General features: G+C 44.1%; 1 protein-coding gene across 1 annotated transcript in view; it reads right to left on the bottom strand.

The window, feature by feature from the left end:
• FBXO10 (F-box protein 10) overlaps positions 1–13,819 on the bottom strand; it is a 68,399-nt gene extending 54,580 nt beyond the window's left edge. Inside the window, exon 1 of the mRNA XM_033238065.1 lies at positions 13,539–13,819. Coding sequence (XP_033093956.1) covers positions 13,539–13,706 — 168 coding nt within the window. The 5' untranslated portion in view covers positions 13,707–13,819. The remainder of the gene's footprint in view (positions 1–13,538) is intronic.
• Positions 13,820–18,313: the final 4,494 nt, after the last annotated feature.

Raw genomic sequence — 18,313 nt, 5'->3', positions numbered from 1 at the left:
TGCTGATAGTGATATGGACAATGAAGTCCAGGCTGAGGTGGTCTCAGATGGAGATAAGGAACTTTTTGGGAACTGGAGTAAAGGTAACTCTTGCTATGCAGACACTTGCAGCATTTTGTCCCTCCCCTAGAGACCTGTGGAACTTTGAACTTGAGAGAGATGATTTAGGGTATCTGGCAGAAGAAACTTCTAAATGACAAAGCATTCAAGACAAAGCAGAGCATAAAAGTTTGGAAAATTTGCAGGAGATCATTTTGGAACTTTAAGGTTTAATGACTGACCTATTGGATGTGACAGAAAAGAAAACCCCATTTTCTGGGCAGAAATTCAAGCCCAATACAGAAATTTGCACAAGTAACGAGGAATGTTAATCACCAAGATAAAAAATGTCTGCAGGGTATGTCAGAGACCTTCAAGGCAGCCCCTCCCATCACAGGCCTGAGGCCTAGGAGGGAAAAATGGTTTCATGGGCCTGGGCCAGGCATAGAGACCCCCTGCTCTGTGCAGCCTTGGGACATGGTGCCTTGCATCCCAGTTGCTTCAGCTGCAGCCATGGCTAAAAGGGGCCAAGGTACAGCTCGGGCTATTGCTTCAGAGAGTGCAAGCCCTACTCCTTGGTGGCTTCCACGTGGTGTTGAGCCTGTGGGTGCACAGAAGTCAAGAATTGAGGTATAGAAACTTCCACTTAGATTTTAGAGCATGTATAGAAACACCTGGATGTCCAGGAAGAAGTTTGCTCCAGGGGCAGAGCCCTCATGGAGAACCTCTGCTTGGGCAATATAGAAGGGAAATGTGGGGTCGGGGCCCCCACACAGAGTCTCCACTGGGGCACTGCCCAGTGATGCCGTGAGAAGAAGGCCACCATCCTCCAGACCCCACAATGGCAGATCCACCGAGAGCTTGCATCATGTGCCTGCAAAAGCTGCAGACACTCAACACCAGCCTGTGAAAGCAGCCAGGAGGTGGGCTGTACCCTGCAAAGCCACAGGGGTGGAGCTGCCCAAGGCTGGGAGCCCACCTCTTGCATCAGCATAAACTGGATGGGAGACATGCTGTCAAAGGAGATCATTTTGGAATGCTGAGGTTTAATAACTAACCTATTGGATTTTGGACTTGCATAGGGCCTGTAGCCCCTTTGGCCAATTTCTCCCATTTGGAATGGGTGTATTTACCCAATGCCTGTACCTCCACTGTATTTAGGAAGTAACTAGCTTGCTTTTGATTTTACAGGCTCATAGGCAGAAGGGACTTGCCTTGTCTCGGACGAGACTTTGGACCTAGACTTTCGGGTTAATGCTGGAATGAGTTAAGACTTTGGGGGGACTGTTGGAAAGGCATGATTGTGTTTTGAAAAATGAAGACATGAAATGTGGGAGGGGCCAGGGGCAGAATGATATGGTTGTGTCCCTGCCCAGAACATCACCTTGAATTATAATTCCCACAATCCCCATGTGTCAGGGGAGGGACCAGGTAGAAGTAACTGGATCCTGGGGGGTGGTTTCCCCCATGCTGTTCCTGTGATAGTGAGTCCCATGAGATCTGATGCTTTTATAAGTCTCTGGAATTTCCCCTGCTTGCACTCATTCTCTCTCCTGCCACCCGGTGAAGAGGTGCCTTCCACCATGATTGTAAGTTTCCTAAGGCCTCCCCAGCCATGTTGAACTGTGAGTCAATTAAACCTTTTTTCTTTATAAATTAGTCTCAGATATTTCTTCACAGCAGCGTGAGCACAGACTAATACAGTGCCATAAAAAAGGGAAAGTCCTTGTTTAAAGAATAAAAATGTGACCTCCAGCTAGGGAAATCAACCAATAATAATGGAAGACAACAAAAACAGCAGCAGGTACCTTTTACTAAGTACTGCTATTTGAGGGGCACAATGTTGAGTGCTTTTCATGCATTATTTCATCTTATTCCCTGAAGAACTCTTCAAGCCTTACAACTCAAAATGTGCTCCCAGGACCTAGGAGCTTGTTAGAAGTGACAGGCATTGGGCACCACCCTGTACTTCCTGGATCAGATTTGGCATTTTAACAACATCACCAGGGAACCTATGTGCACCCTAAATTTGAGAAGCAATGACTGAAATTAATATTGTCTTCATTTTTCAGTTCAAGAAACTAAGCCCAAGAGAACTTACGTGACAAATGACTTGCCCCAATCACTCGTTAGAGAGGTACAGAGCCGCTGAAGCCCAGTCTGACCCTAAAGACTCTGTTTTTAACCACTAAGCCAAGCTTCATGGAGGAGCTGGTATCTGAACTGGACTCTGAAATTTGCATAGGACTGGGACATGCAGAGGAGGAAGAAGGGGGTCTGTAGCAGAGGAAACAGCATCAGCAAAAGCCCCCAAGGTAGAAAACCTTCAGCTGGGCTTAGGACATGTTGGGAGGTTCAGTCTGGCTGCAGCTCCAGGAATCTGAAGGGATCAGTGAGAAAGGCCAGTTGTATCAGTTCACATGGAACACCCTTAGCCAAAGGTAAACAGTTTCTAGTTAATTTGGGGGACCACAGGGAGCTGCCTTGAGTCCCAGCACAAAAGGCCCTATGCGTGCTGAAATGACTCAGACGAAAGGGACCCAACAGGCTTCATTCACACTCTAGTTTGGGCTCTGCCTCTCCCTTGCAGACTAATCTTGAGGGCAGGTGACTTAACTCTTGTTTCATGTCCCACATTTGTTTAACAAGGGAAACACACTTTTTTTTTTTTTTTTTTGAGACGGAGTCTCGCTCTGTCGCCCAGGCTGGAGTGCAGTGGCCAGATCTCAGCTCACTGCAAGCTCCGCCTCCCGGGTTTACGCCATTCTCCTGCCTCAGCCTCCGAGTAGCTGGGACTACAGGCACCCGCCACCTCGCCCGGCTAGTTTTTTGTATTTTTTAGTAGAGACGGGGTTTCACCGTGTTAGCCAGGATGGTCTCGATCTCCTGACCTCGTGATCCGCCCGTCTCGGCCTCCCAAAGTGCTGGGATTACAGGCTTGAGCCTCCGCGCCCGGCCGGGAAACACACTTTCTACCCACGGAGGGCCATATTAGTATCAAAGTGTTGGAATTTAGTTTCTAATAAAAAAGTAAGGCTGGGCGCGTGGCTCAAGCCTGTAATCCCAGCACTTTGGGAGGCCGAGACGGGCGGATCAGGAGGTCAGGAGATCGAGACCATCCTGGCTAACACGGTGAAACCCCGTCTCTACTAAAGAATACAAAAAACTAGCCGGGCGACGAGGCGGGCGCCTGTGGTCCCAGCTACTTGGGAGGCGGAGGCAGGAGAATGGCGTGAACCTGGGAGGCGGAGCTTGCAGTGAGCTGAGATCCGGCCACCGCACTCCAGCCTGGGCGACAGAGCCAGACTCCATCTCAAAAAAAAAAAAAAAAAAAAAGTAAGATTAGCGGGCATAGTGGCGGGCACCTGTAATCCCAGCTACTTGTGAGGCTGAGGCAGGAGAATTGCTTGAACCTGGGAGGTGGAGGTTGCCCTGAGCTGAGATCACGCCGCTGTACTCCAGCTTGGACGACAAAGCGAGACTCTGTCTCAAAAAAAAAAGTGGAAAAAAAAAAAAAAATCAAGGGCTGCTCAGAGCTCTATTTAGTATTGACAGGAAACAAAAAAATTTATCTTCCAACATTATAAAGCACACAAGCACCAGTGTAAATAACTACAAACTGCATTAACTGAGCAACTATAATGGATTAATGATTTAAAATCTTTCTTCAAATCAAAGTAAATGTCCTTAGTTTTGTGGAGTTAACTGTTTTAAAGTAATAGTAAAATATGATAACCCCAAAGAGCCCTGTACACACACCTACACGCACCATTGAAAATGAGACAAAACCTAAGTTTAAAGATGAGAAGAACTTCAGCTGGGCTTGTCATCATTTCTTCAAACCATAGCTCTCTTTAGCTTGAGAAATAACCATCTGTTTCTTATTTTCAGCTTTGAAATTTGATGACATAAACCAGAAAGCTGTGTTCTGATGGTGCTTTCTGAGTGGGCTTGGAGCCATAAGGACCCTCTCTCCTTTCAATGCACTGCCTGTTCATTTTGGTTTACCTAGGAGACAGAAGGGGAGTTGTAGGGGGGTCCCCAGATCTGGGTTTTAGTACTGATTCTCACATAAATGTATTGCATGTCCTTGAAGGGGCAGGCAAGGGTGTTTTGAGGGCTTACTAAATGCCAGGTGTTTTTTATATGTCTTTTGTTTTGTTTTGTTTTTGAGACAAGGTCTTGCTCTGTCATCCAGATTGGAGTGCAGTGATGTGATCTTGGCTCACTACAGCCTCAATCTCCCTGGCTCAAGTGATTCTCCAGCCTCAGCCTCCTGAGTAGCTAGGACTATGGGCAGACGCTACCATACCCAGCTAATTTTTTTTTTTTTTTTTTTGTAGCAATGAGGTGTCACTCACTATGTTGCCCAGGCTGGTCTCAAACTTCTGGACTCAAGTGATCCTCCTGCCTCAGCCTCCCAAAGTGCTGGGATGATAGGCATGAACCATGATGCCCAGCCTTACACGTCATCTTAATGAGCAGTTATAACAACCAAAATGTAGTATGTTTTTCCTCAATTCCTATCAGTGAACATTTATTGTGTAGTAATATTTTAGTGCATAACAACTGTAGGATCAAATTCATTCTTATTTCATGATCTATGAATTTATATATATGTGATGGTGAGGCTAGAAGTTCCTATATCATCACTTCACAAGTTAGGAACCACAGTACTCCAAGAAAGGAACTAGGAGGCACCACACCTGGCTAATTTTTGTATTTTTTAGTAGAGACAGGGTTTCACCGTGTTGGCCAGGCTGGTCTTGAACTCCTGACCTCAGGTGATCCACCTGCCTCAGCCTCCCAACGTGCTGCAATTCCAGGCACAAGCCACTGTACCTGGCCTTAGCTATGTCTGCCCAGCACCTTCCCTCTTCTGCATCATCAGGGAAACCCTACTTCCACTCTATTTAGTCCTGCTGGGGCTGCCACTGAGAGTGGTGCAGTCCTCTGCCTCACAGGATGGATACTTGACCCAAAGAAGACAGTAAGAATCCCCCATCCCCTTGCAAGGAATGGGGCAACTCGAAAGAGTCCATGTGAGGAATGAAGCCAGACTCAGACAATCAAGGTGAGAGACTGTGAGAGATGAAAGGTCCAGGGACACAGAAACATTTTCTTTTTAAAGCCAACTGATGTTCTTTTTCAAGTTCAGAAAGTTTAAGCTGATCACCTACAAGCAAACAAATCCTGACAAATACACAGTTTTCTCAAGTAAATTATTATTGTTATTATTATTATTGAGATGGAGCTTGCTCTGTTGCCCAGGCTCTGCTCACTGCAACCTCCGCCTCCTGGATTCACGTGATTCTCCTGCCTCAGCTTCTCGGGTAGCTGGAATTACAGCAGCCTGCTACCACGCCCCGCTAATTTTTGTATTTTTAGTAGAGATGGGGTTTCACCATGCTGGCCAGGCTGGTCTCGAACTCCCAACCTCAGGCGATCTGCCCACCTGAGCCTCCTAAAGTGCTGGGATTACAGGTGTGAGCCACTGGCACACCCCTGCCCGCCACCCCCCCCACCCCCCGCCCAATTACTTTGTTGATTCTCAGGTAAATTCTTTACTCACTTCCTTTTCCTCTCTGTAGGCTAGTAAGACTCCAGTCAAAGTTGACACATTATATTTACATCTCATCTACCCTAAGGTAGAAAAAAGATAAATGCAGTTCATGTGGTCTAAGGTTGCTGTCCTATCTGTCCAAAAAAGTAAAGATATTCACTGCTTATAATGGAAATCTATCAACTTTGGTCAAATTGAAATTTCAAGCATAACCATTAAGAAAACGTGTATCACATCCACATTGGTAGAAAAAAAAGGTGAATGATGAAAAATAGCCCCAAATAAGGGAAGACAGCTATAATGAAATGGAGAACTGTCAGGACAAACAGATTGAAAGCATAAAATAAGGCAGACCTAAACAAAAATACATCAATGGTGCTACTAATGAAAATGGACTAAATGTTCTAACTAAAAGACAAAGAAAGTCAGGGTTTTCCCTTATAAGTTTTCCCAAGGTTTAAAAAACCAAAACCCAAAAACTTCCTTTTAAGTTTTCCCAGGGTTTAAAAAACCAAAACCCAATTATATGCTATTCATAAGAGACTTATCTAAAACACAGTTACAGAAAAGACTAAACTAATGGAAAAAATATACCTTGTGCAGATTTTTAAAAAGATGGCATAGCTATACTATCAGATAAAGTATAAGGCAAAAAAAAAGTATTAGAAACAAAAAAGGCAGCTTCATAATGATAAAAAGTAAATTAATTCACCAAGAAGATAAAACAACTTTATGTTTGTATGTACCTGATAATATGGCCTTACAGATATAAAGCAAAAAAAAAAAAAAAAAATTAAAAGATGAAGTAGACAAATTCATAATTATAGTTGGATATTTAAACACATCTCTCTATAATACATAGGAAAAAAAAATCACTCAGTAAGGATAAAGAAGATTTGAACATCATTAATAAACTTGATCTAATGGCAGTTCATTGGACATTGAATCCAGTAACTGTAGAATACACATTACTTTCAAATACACACGGAACATTTATAAAAACTGACCATAAACACAGCCCTAACAGAAGTATCAAGACATTTCAAAGGATTAAAATTATACAGCATCGAGCACAGTGGCTCACACCTGTAGTCCTCCCAGCTACTTGGGGAGGCTGAGGCAGGAGGATTGCTTGAGCCAGGAGTTCAAGCTGCAGTTAGCTATGATCACATCACTGTACTCCCATGTCGGAGACAGTGAGGCTGTCTCAAAAACAAACAAAAAACAGAACAAGCTCACTGACCACAGTTGATTAATAAAGGATAATTAGAAAATGTTAGTATGTTTGGAAATTACAAAACACATTTCTCGAATATAATACTTATTGGTTAGAGAAAGAATTACAATGGAAATTAGAATATTTTTAGAAATAAACAACTAAGAAGGCTCATGCCTGTAATCCCAGGACTTTGGGAGGCCAAGGCGGGTGGATCACCTGAGGTCAGGAGTTCAAGACCAGCCTGAGCAACATGGTAAAACCCTGTCTCTACTAAAATACAAAAACCTTAGCTGGGCGTGGTGGCGCATGCCTGTAATTCCGGCTACTTGGGAGGCTGAGGAGTCAGAGGAATCACTTGAACCCAGGAGGCGGAGGTTGTAGTGAGCCGAGATTGTGCCACTGTACTCCAGCCTGGGCAACAAGTGAAAGTCTCTGAAAAAAAGAAGAAAAGAAATAAATAAAGATACCACATATCAAAACTTGTGAACTCCTGCTGAAACAGAATTTGGAAAAAAATGTATAACCTTAAATAGAAAGAATCAAAAGGATAAAAATTAATGAAACTAAACATCAATTTCAAGAAGTCAGAAAAAGAACAAAATAAATCCAAGGAAAATAGAAGAGAAAAATAAAGAACAGAGCAGAACTTAGGAAACAGAAAACAAATTTATTATGAAGACTATCACTGATGATCAAAGCAGGTTCTCTGAAAAGAACCTCTACTAAAACCAAAGAAGAAGGAAAAAAAAAAAGCATTAAAATGAAATCAGAATGGAAGAGGGGATATCCCTATAGATGTTGTACACCAAAGGATAAGAAAATATTATAAGTGGCCGGGTACAGTGGCCCACACCTGTAATCCCAGCACTTTGGGAGGCCAAGGTGGGCAAATCACGAGGTCAAGAGATCGAGACCATCCAGGCCAATGTGGTGAAACCCCGTCTCTACTAAAAATACAAAAAATTAGCTGGGTGTGGTGGTGCATGCCTATAATCCCAGCTACTCGGGAGGCTGAGGCAGGAGAATTGCTTGAACCCTGGAGGCGGAGGTTGCAGTGAGCTGAGATCACGCCACTGCGCTCCAGCTTGGCGACAGGGCGGGACTCCGTCTCAAAAAAAAAGAAAAGAAAATATTATAAACAACTTTATGTAAATAAATACAAAGGGATAAACTCCAAGGAAAATATTACTTAGTTAAGAAATACAAAAACAAAAACAAAATCACCCTGGAACCGTTAAAGACATTGAATCTGTGGTCAAAAATAAGATTGCAAAGAAAACACACTTCACACCTCCAAGCCCAGGTGGCTTTATCACCAAGTTCTATCATACATTCAAGGCTCAAAGGAGGGGAAACTAAAATGGATGGTGTAAGAGGATGATATGGGCATTTGTTAGATTTCTGGACCAACTGCAGCAGCAAGGGTTGTAATCTGTCTCACTTAACTTCCTCTTATAAGTTTTCCCAGGATTTGTGATTAACCAGAATCCTGGAGAAGCTGTACCTGGATAGAGTGAACTTAATATAAGAAGCAAGCCTATCTGTATGGTGCAAGAAGTGGACTGTGAAGAATACTACTGGTTCCATTCAGATCCTCTTTACTGGCTAGCACACCTGTCACTCAGATGTGGTATCAGCTGAGAACAACTCACAGATGTCCCTTTCTCCAGAGAACTGCAACTGCCCCCTCACCAGGCTGTGCCTCTCCTCCCCCAATCCAGCTTTCCTCATACTCCTCTTCCTGAGCGCTTCTCCCACAGTCTCACTTGAACAAGAATCCCTATTTTAATAATGCCCTGCTTCTACAGAATGGGATCTAAGATATCACCATTTCAAGGGTGAAAAGAGAGCCATACAGTATAAGAAGATACTTTTAAAATGTACAACTGACAGGGGGCCACTAACCAAAATATATAAAGGATATATATTTCCTTATTGAAAAAAAAAATAAGGGAAATATATTTCCTTTATATATTTCCTTATTGAAAAATCAATTAAAAAAATTTAAGGGGCCGGGCGCGGTGGCTCAAGCCTGTAATCCCAGCACTTTGGGAGGCCGAGACGGGCGGATCATGAGGTCAAGAGATCGAGACCATCCTGGCTAACACGGTGAAACCCCGTCTCTACTAAAAATACAAAAAACTAGCCGGGCGAGGTGGCGGCGCCTGTAGTCCCAGCTACTCGGGAGGCTGAGGCAGGAGAATGGCGTGAACCCGGGAGGCGGAGCTTGCAGTGAGCTGAGATCCGGCCACTGCACTCCAGCCTGGGTGACAGAGCGAGACTCCGTCTCAAAAAAAAAAAAAAAAAAAATTTAAAAATGGCAGGAGACAATAGACAGTTTACAAAAGAGGCAATCCAATTAACCAACAAAAAACTGCTCAAGGGCTGGGCATAGCTCACACCTATAATCTCAGCACTTGGGGAGGCTGATGTGGAAGACCAGTTTGAGTCCAGGAGTTTGAGACCAGCCTGGGAAACATGGCAAGACCTGGTCTCTACAAAAAAAAATTAAAATAATTATCCAGCTGTCCCAGCTGCTCAGGGGGCTGACGTGGGAGAGATCTCTTGAGCCTAGGAGGTAGAGGTTACAGTAGGCCATGATTATGCCACTGCACTCTAGCCTGGGTGACAAAGCAAGACCCTGTTTCCAAAAAAAAAAAAGAAAAGAAAAGAAAAGAAAAAAGTGCTCAACCTCAAGATTAAGCAATGAGAGCAAGTTAAAACCACAAGAAATATCATGATACAGACATGAAAATAGTTAAAACATTAAAACCAATAAAACCAACTATTTGCCATGATATGAAGCAACTGGAACTCTCATATACTCCTGGTGGGAAAGTAAACTGTCTGACACTATCTAGTAAAGCAATTCTACTCTAACATATATAACCTAAAGAAACTTGTTCAAATACAACAGAAGATATCTAAGGATGTACTTGGCAGTCAGAAACTATAAGCAACTCAAGTATCCATTAACCACAGGATGAATACATCTACTGTGACACAGTCATACCATGAAACACTGTTAGCAATGAAAATAAGTGAGGTTGCCACATGGATACATCTCACAAACAAATTGAGCAAAAGAAGCAAAACACAAAATGCAAACAGCATGATTCTATATGTGTGATGTTAAAAAACTTAAACTATATTGTTTAGGGATATATACATAGGTGATATAACTACAAAGAAAAGCAAAAAAAAAAATGATTATCACAAAAGTCAAGATGATTTCTTCTGGGGGAGGAAATTATGATTTGGAAGCAGGTACTGAGTATTGGCAATGCTCTGGTTCTTGACATGTTGGTGATTACATGTGTATTTCCTTTATAGTTATTTGCTAAACTATATATTTGTGGTTTTTTAATGCATATTTGCTGTATTTCATATTCAAAAAGTTTAAAACAAATAAATGAAATAAATATACTGATTATTGTTTCTTAGAAGAATTGAGAAAACTAAAATCCTTTATTTTTAAATTAAAACCTTGCCTGCAAAATCCCTAACGGGGTACATGCCAAGTAAATTTTGCAGAATGCCTAAATCTATGTTGCTCAGGGTGACCTGAGGACCCCTCTTTACATATGGAAAAGTTGGGTGAGTAGGCACCCAAATTCCTGGGGTAGATACCTTGTTGAAGGCTGTAATTCCTGAGAATCCTTGGTAGGCAGAACCCGGGCGAGTATGCGGAACCAATTTGCCAAAGGGATTTGGGTTAAGGTTAGGAAGAGAAGGGATTGAGCCCGCAAACTCTGATAAGAAGTTTGAAAACAGAGACATCTCTTGGGTGGTCTAGATGACCATGACCAAGGCTGCTAGCAGGAAGGGCCCCAAATGCTCTAAAAGAGAACTCTCCAGCAGAACAGGGGAACCCAGCCTGGTGAAAAGCTCAACAAAAAGCCCAGAGTGAGGTGCTTTGGGGAGAATGGCTGAGCACGCAAGCATAAATAAAACAAGCTCTAACCTTGGAAACCAAGCATGGAATCATGCTAGCAGAGATTTGGTCCAATAAGGGCGTTGGACAGCAGTGATCACACATTCGTGGACTGTGTAGGACAGCTCAACAGTGATGCCATATAGCGGTGTCAGGAATGACAATGTGTGTGGACTCCTCAGACAATGCAGTTCTCTCTCCTCTGGAGAGTGACAGTAAGACTGACCCCTTTGGAATGTATAAGCCCCAGAGAGCTTGGAGAAGGAGACACTGGAATTCTCACTAATAAGGGCATTACAGAGGACTTGGGAGTCTACTTAGAAAAAATAAGGAAATACAAGAGTGAATTTAAACCCAACTTGTGAAATGAGACATACATGTTAAACATCTAAACTGAAATAGACAAAATCTTAATCAAATGTCTCTTTGTATACATTCCTTTATGTATACAATATCAAACATTTTAGACAAGTGAGAAACTAATAATCACTAAACTAACAGAAAGAGGGTAATGAGAGACACTAGCAGACATTTCAAACAAAAGCCATGACAGGTAACTCAAGAATAGGTTCATTCATTAAGGCAAACTGAAAGAACAAAATGCTTGTTCCATCTATTTCCTGACTGAAGCAGGTAGAAGGAATTTGTTTATTTCACATCATCCTGTGAAAAGCAAGTGATGTCTTCTTGGTTGCCCAGGACACCATCCCTCCCATCTGAGAGCTCTTGCCGACTCCCTATCTACATCATCAGAGCCCCCACTAATCTGCCCTCAGTTTTATCCCTGCCAAAGAATCTGAGGTCCCTAAGGCCAAAGTGTACGTATGTTTTTATCTATTTCTACTCACTCCCACTCCTCTTGGCACTGCCACCAATGCAAGTTTATTGAAGGAAAAAAGGAGGGAGGGAAGGAAGGAATAGTGTAACTGCGCTGCAACTGAAACAAACCAGAGAACGGAAACTCATGGTGAACTGGTGACTGCTTGACCATTTATTGCTTAACAGCTACTTGTGCGATCACAAAAATACAATTCTCCTGATAACCACGGCAACCAAAATGAAGGCACTACTGTGAAGGCGGCTCTTTTCAGAAATCTAAAAACAGTAAGAGGCCTGAAACCAGAAAGACAAAGAAATCCAAGTGCTCCAGGGCAGAAGGAAATCCATTCTTAAAAGCCCTGACAAAGCAGCTTTTTCTCCAGTCTCACAAATCTCACCAGGCTCCAACAAGGGCTCTGGAACTGGTGTGAGGGATCCTGAAATAATTCAGGTCTCTCTGTGTGCTCCTATCCCTGGAGGCCAGCTGCTATGAGGTAAGCTCACTGCGAGCTGCAGCTTATTGTTATTTTAAAATGTAATGAGAACGGGCAGGGAGATGGATATATATATATAACATTATATAACCTCAAACTAACACAGCTAGCTCTAGAAAAAGCCCCTTGAGGACAGGGACCATGTGTGTCTTGTTCACAGCTCTATGTCCAGATCCTAGTAGGTGTACAAGACACAGTAGGGGTTCCATATAGCTGCTGAATAAACGCAGAATGAGATTAGAACTGAGGGAAAGCACGGCGCCTGGTAAAAGGTCCGTCCTCTCCACTACCCATTGCCAACACTCTGTTGGGTCCTGAGCAAAATCAAAGTCCTGTCGTCCTTCTGGGTCCAGTCTCTCCATTTGCAAAGGAGACAGCTGGATTAGATAGTTTCCCAGGCATCCTCCAGCTCTGACAGTCAATCACTGTACTGTGGTTTTTTTTTTTGGTGGCAACACATGCCTGGCACTTTTCTCTCCCCTCAGAGGGAATCTGATACCCATCTGCTCAAGTAAATTGATGTTCCCATCCAGCCTGACTCATATGGTAGGAACAACAGGTTCATATGCCAATTGTAAAAGAGACGGCAAAGGGGGCCCAGAATGCGAAAAAGGGAAGATCTTACAAACCAAAACGGCAGTTTTCAGGACTAAAAATATAGAAACAAAAGTGATTATTCTGCTAAAAAAAAAAAAAAAAAAACCCTTACATGGGGCAATCTCTAGCTTACTAATAATGCTTATACTAACAGCATTATCTACTGAGGCTTTTGTGCCAGACACTGTGTGCTAAACCCTTTACAATTAATCCTCCCAGCAACCTATGAGCTTATTACCACCTTTTAACAGATGAGGAATCAATCTGGCTCAGGGTCACAAAGCCAATAAGTGGCAGAACTGGGATCTGAACCCACAGCTGACTCCAGAGTTCTGGCTCCTCAAATGACTTTCCCCTCTGTTCTTCACTGCAGTCCCAAGAGCGAGGCAGGACAAGGGTTATCACTTTTTGTTTAAAGATGAAGAAACCGTCTCCAAGAGGCTTGCGATTTGCATAAAATACACAGTGGGTGCCCAGCCCCATATTTGCCCCTGCGTTCCTAGGTGAAGGTTCTTCCCCATCCCAAGAGTCAGTTTCTTCTTCGACTTCACTTACACACTCGAAAAATCCCAGGGCTGGAGGCACCGCTGAGATACATCCTCCGCGTCCGGTAGTTTTACAGGAGGGGAAACCAAGGCACAGCTCTCCGTCGGCGTGCCTGAGCCTCCGGGTGCCGGGAGAGCGCGGAGCAGCGGGCGGCCTGAGGGCACCCCTCACGGTCCTGCCAGACCCCTGATGCCCGAAGCCCGACCAGCCGCTCAGTCTCGGCCAGGACCGAGCGGCGTTTCCTGGGTCGGTCGCCCGGGGAAGCGCCCCGGTCCCCTCCCGCGACCGCCCAAATTCGCCCGCAGCCTCTGCGCACCGGCCGCTTACCTCGCAGGGCGCTCGCCCACCGCGGAGTCCGGGCCGCGGCCGCCGGTGCCCTGGAAGCCAACCGCCACCCGCCCCGGAGCCGCAGCAGCCGGAAGGATTGCGGCGTGCGGCCAGCCCCGCCCGGGGGCGGACAGCTGCCTGGGGATCGTGCGGGGCCGCCGCCGTCATGTGACGCGCAAGGCGGCGAAGGATGCCGGGAGCAGCTGGCTAGCCGGGGCTGGACTTCCCGACCACCGCGCAGAAAAGCTGTATCTGCAGGAGGGGCACCGGGAGGTGGGAGGAATGGAGACGAGGAAGGGGCGCGTGGGTCTTCGGGTACTGCAAAGGCGAGCTTGCGGAAGGGCGATTCAGGCTCGTATTGCGTGGCCCCAGAAGGGGCAAAAATAGAACCAGTGGGTGGAAACTGCAGGGAGACATGCTAAGGCCAATACGGTGTAAATAAGATTCCTGCGAGCACCAGTTATCTAACAGTATAAGGAGCAGTTTCCAGGGGTGCTAGGCTCCCTGTTGGTGAGCATGTAGGGGCTGGGTTCATTCATTGAACAACCTAACCATTGGCTACCTCCAGACAATATACTAGGAGTACATATTAAATTAGTTGTATGTATGGCGCTTAGCATAATGCCTGCCATAAAGTAAATGCTGTATGTTTGTTGCTGCTGGTGCCGTTACTATTACGAGCACAAAACTGAACAAAGCAGATATGGTTCCTATTCTCCTTAATTCTGTAGTGGAGAAAGTAGACAGTAATTAAGTGTCATTTAAACCAGTATGTGTTTAAAGTTGTAGAAAATGTACGGAAGGAACTGTAATTTATAAATAGGGGCCAGGTGTGGTGGTTCATGCCTGTAATCCCAGCGCTTTTGGAGGCCGAGGCTGGAGGAAAGATCGCTTGAGCCCAGGAGTTCGAGGTTAACAGTGAGCCATGATCATGCCACTGCACTCCAGCCTGGGTGACAGGGCAAGCCTCTTGTTTCAAAAATAAAACTAAATAAATGAGGGACCAAGGAAGGGTAGTCAAGGAAGACCTCTCAGAGTAAGATAAAGAGCCAAATGGAAGAGGGGCAGGGTAAGCCCTGTGAAAGCTCTTGGGCCAAGTGGATTGGGTTGAAGGAGAAAAGATTGCTCTTTGTGGAAATGGAAAACGTCTAGCTTGTCTGAAGCTTTTTAACGGGGAGAAGTGAGATCAGAAAGGTAGGTAGGGGCCAGATCATGCAGCACTTAGTAGGCCATGATAAGGATTTTAAAATTGTATGTAGCAGGAAGCCACTGAAGGGGTGGAGGATTTGATACCTTTTAAAACAGTATGTCAGCTACTATGTGAAGACAGGAGTTAAGAGTGGAAGCAGAGATTGGTAGCTTAACCTACTAACTGGGCCCATGGAGGTGCTATTTATTGAAATGGGAACTATTGTAAGGGGAACATATTTGGAAGTGGGGGCAGATCAAGAACTCCCATTTGAACTTGTTAAATTTGACACTGTCAGTTAGAATGGCTATTAACAAAAAGACAAAAAAAATAACAAATGCTGGTGAGGACATGGAGAAAAGGGAGCTCTCATACACTGAATTATACAGCCATTATAGAAAAATATATGGAGGTTTCTCAAAAAACTAAAACTAGAACTGTCATATGATCCAGCAGTCCCACTGCTGGATATTTATCCAGAATGTAAATCAGTATATCAAAGGTATGCCTGGATCCCCGTGTTTATTGTAGCACTATTCACAATAGCCAAGATATGGAAGCAACCTAAGTATTCATCAACAGATGAATGGATAAAAAGAATGTGGCATATATACACAACAGAATACTATTCAGCCTGTCATTTGCAGCAACACAGATGGAACTAGACGTCATTATGTAAAGTGAAATAAGCCATGCATAGAAAGACAAATATTGCATGTTGTCACTCATACGTGGGAGCTAAAAAGTTGATCTCATGGAGTTGGCAAGTAGAATGACAGTTACCAGAGGCTGGGAGGGAAAGGGGATAGAGAGAGGTTGGTTAATGGGTACAAAAGTGGAAAGAAGATATAAATTTTAGCATTCGATAGCACAGTAGTGTGACTGTGACTATAGTTAACAATAATTTATTGTATATTTCAAAATAGCTAGAAGATTTAAATGTTTCCAATACAAATAAATGATAAATTTTTGAGTTGGAAATCCTAAATACCCTGATTTGATCATTACACATTGTATGCATGAGTCAAATATCACATGCACCCCATAAATATATATAATTATCAATTAAAAATAATTTTGAGATGCCTGTGTGTAATCCAAGTGAAGTGATTTAAAAAGCAGCTCACGGCCGGGCGTGGTGGCTCACACCTGTAATCCCAGCACTTTGGGAGGTTGAGGCGGATGAATCATGAGATCAGGAGTTTGCAACCAGCCTGACCAACATGGTGACCAACCAGCCTGTCTCTACTAAAAACACAAAAATTAGCTGGGTATGGTGGCGTGTGCCTATAATCCCAGCTACTCAGGAGGCTGAGGCAGGAGAATCACTTAAACCTGGGAGTTGGTGGTTGCAGTGAGCCAAGATTGTGCACCACTGTATTCCAGCCTGCGCGACAGAGTGAGACTCTGTCTCAAAAAAAAAAAAAAAAAAAAAGGCAGTTCACCGGTAATCTCAGCTACTCAGGAGGCTGAGGCAGGAGGATCACTTGAACTCAGGAGTTTGAGACCAACCTGGGCAACAAAGCAAGACCCTGTCTCTTTAAAAAAAAAAAAAAAAAAAAAAAAGCAGTTGGATATAGACCTCTGGAATTTACAAGAGAATATCAGCTACAGAAACATAATTTACCAAGAATACTATGAAAAAGAAATTATTACACCAAATTGTGGACTGAAATAACTGACCCCGTGGTCCTACTGACATTTTCAGTCCCTGGTTCTATAGAATATATTCCATAAAAATGTATTCCATCTATTATTACCATATGATGAATGTGGTATGATTCTAGGTGAGGTCTAAGTTACCACGTAGTGTTCTCTTTTATAAATGGGAAAACCAAACACTAAAACCTAAAGCCAACAATTTATTTTAAGACACAAAGTTGTGCGGTAGCTAGGTATAGTAGAAAGACCACAGGGGTAGTTTCACACTGCAATGAGCCTGATGATTTACCTTGCTGACTGGAATAGCTATGCCATATTTAATCCTTTGAAAAGTATCTTACTCCATGAAACTGGCAGTTCAGATATGATGGTCAATAAACAATCAAAAGCTTGAGTTTCTGGATTTGTGCCAGTTAACATTATCATTTTGGTGTTTCTATAAAACAGCTGACTTTCAAAGTGCTACAGCAGCAGCGTCCTACAAGAGCAATATGACCTCCTTATTAGTGGTGCAAGCATCACATGCCACATGGGAATTTTTTTTGTTTGTTTTGAGATGGGGTTTTGCTCTTGTCCCCCAGACTGGAGTGCAATCGCGCAATCTTGGCTCACCGCAACCTCCACCTCCCAGGTTCAAGCGATTCTCCTGCTTTAGCCTCCCAAGTAGCTGGTATTACAGGCACCAGCCACTAGGCCTAGCTAATTTTTGTATTTTTAGTAGAGATGGGGTTTCACCATGTTGGCCAGGCTGGTCTTGAACTCCTGACCTCAGGTGATTCGCCTGCCTCAGCCTCCCAAAGCTCTGGGATTACAGGCGTGAGTCACCACACCTGGCCAGGCATTTTTTTTTTTTTAGACGGAGTCTCACTCTGCCGCCCAGGCTGGAGGTGCAGTGGCATTGATCTTGGCTCACTGCAAGCTCTGCCTCCCAAGTTCACACCACTCTCCTGCCTCAGCTTCCTGAGTAGCTGGGACTACAGGCACTCCCCACCATGCCTGGCTAATTTTCTGTAATTTTTTAAGTAGAGACGGGGTTCCGCCATGTTAGCCAGGATGGTCTCAATCTCCTGACCTCGTGATCCACTCGCCTCGGCCTCCCAAAGTGCTGGGATTACAGGCATGAGTCACCACGCCCGGCCTTTTTTTTTTTTTTTTAATGAGACGGAGTCTCACTCTGTCGCCCAGGCTGGAGAGCAGTGGCTTGATCACAGCTCACGGCAACCTCCGCCTCCTGGGTTCAAGCGATTCTTCTGTCTCAGCCTCCCGAGTAGCTAGGACTACAGGCTTGCATTTTTAGTAGAGACGGGGTTTCACCATATTGGTTAGGCTGGTATCAAACTCCTGACCTCAGGTGATACACCTGCCTCGGCCTCCCAAAGTGCTGGGATTACAGGCGTAAGCCAACGCGCCGGGCCAAAAATATAACTACTTAAATATAAGAACATCATTCATAAACTACAGTTGAGCCTTCTCTTCTTTCTGCCCTCATCTCATTTCTGCATGCCTCTGTCCTGCCATTAGACTTGAGAGGAAACTTACCTATCCCTGGCACCTGGTTGGTGTTTACTGGCAAATGAGTAAGTGAACACACACAATCTCCTCAGCCATGGGAGCTTTAATTACTTTGCTTTCCAGAAAAAGTAGGCTCACACAGAGTGGTGTCCATGGTCAACACAGTGGACATGCCATGCTTTTTGGCTGCCCAGGATCTGAGGTCCCTTCCTACACTTGGGAATTCCTTGTTTATGAGTTTGCTGGGAAGCAGAACGTGCCTTTCACTATAGAAGTGGAAATTCCGCATATTTTCTGTGCTTCTCCTTGTGATCCTATAATGCTACAAATTACTCTCGATTTTGAATTAGCAACTAGAGACACAGTAAAGTCTCTGGAACAATTTTCTCTGGGACCATGGCAAGTGCGGCAA

This window comes from Trachypithecus francoisi, unplaced genomic scaffold, assembly GCF_009764315.1.
Source record: "Trachypithecus francoisi isolate TF-2019V2 unplaced genomic scaffold, Tfra_2.0 Lachesis_group16, whole genome shotgun sequence".
In the NCBI taxonomy this organism is placed as follows: Eukaryota; Metazoa; Chordata; class Mammalia; order Primates; family Cercopithecidae; genus Trachypithecus; species Trachypithecus francoisi.
This window is presented reverse-complemented; position numbering and strand designations above follow the sequence as displayed.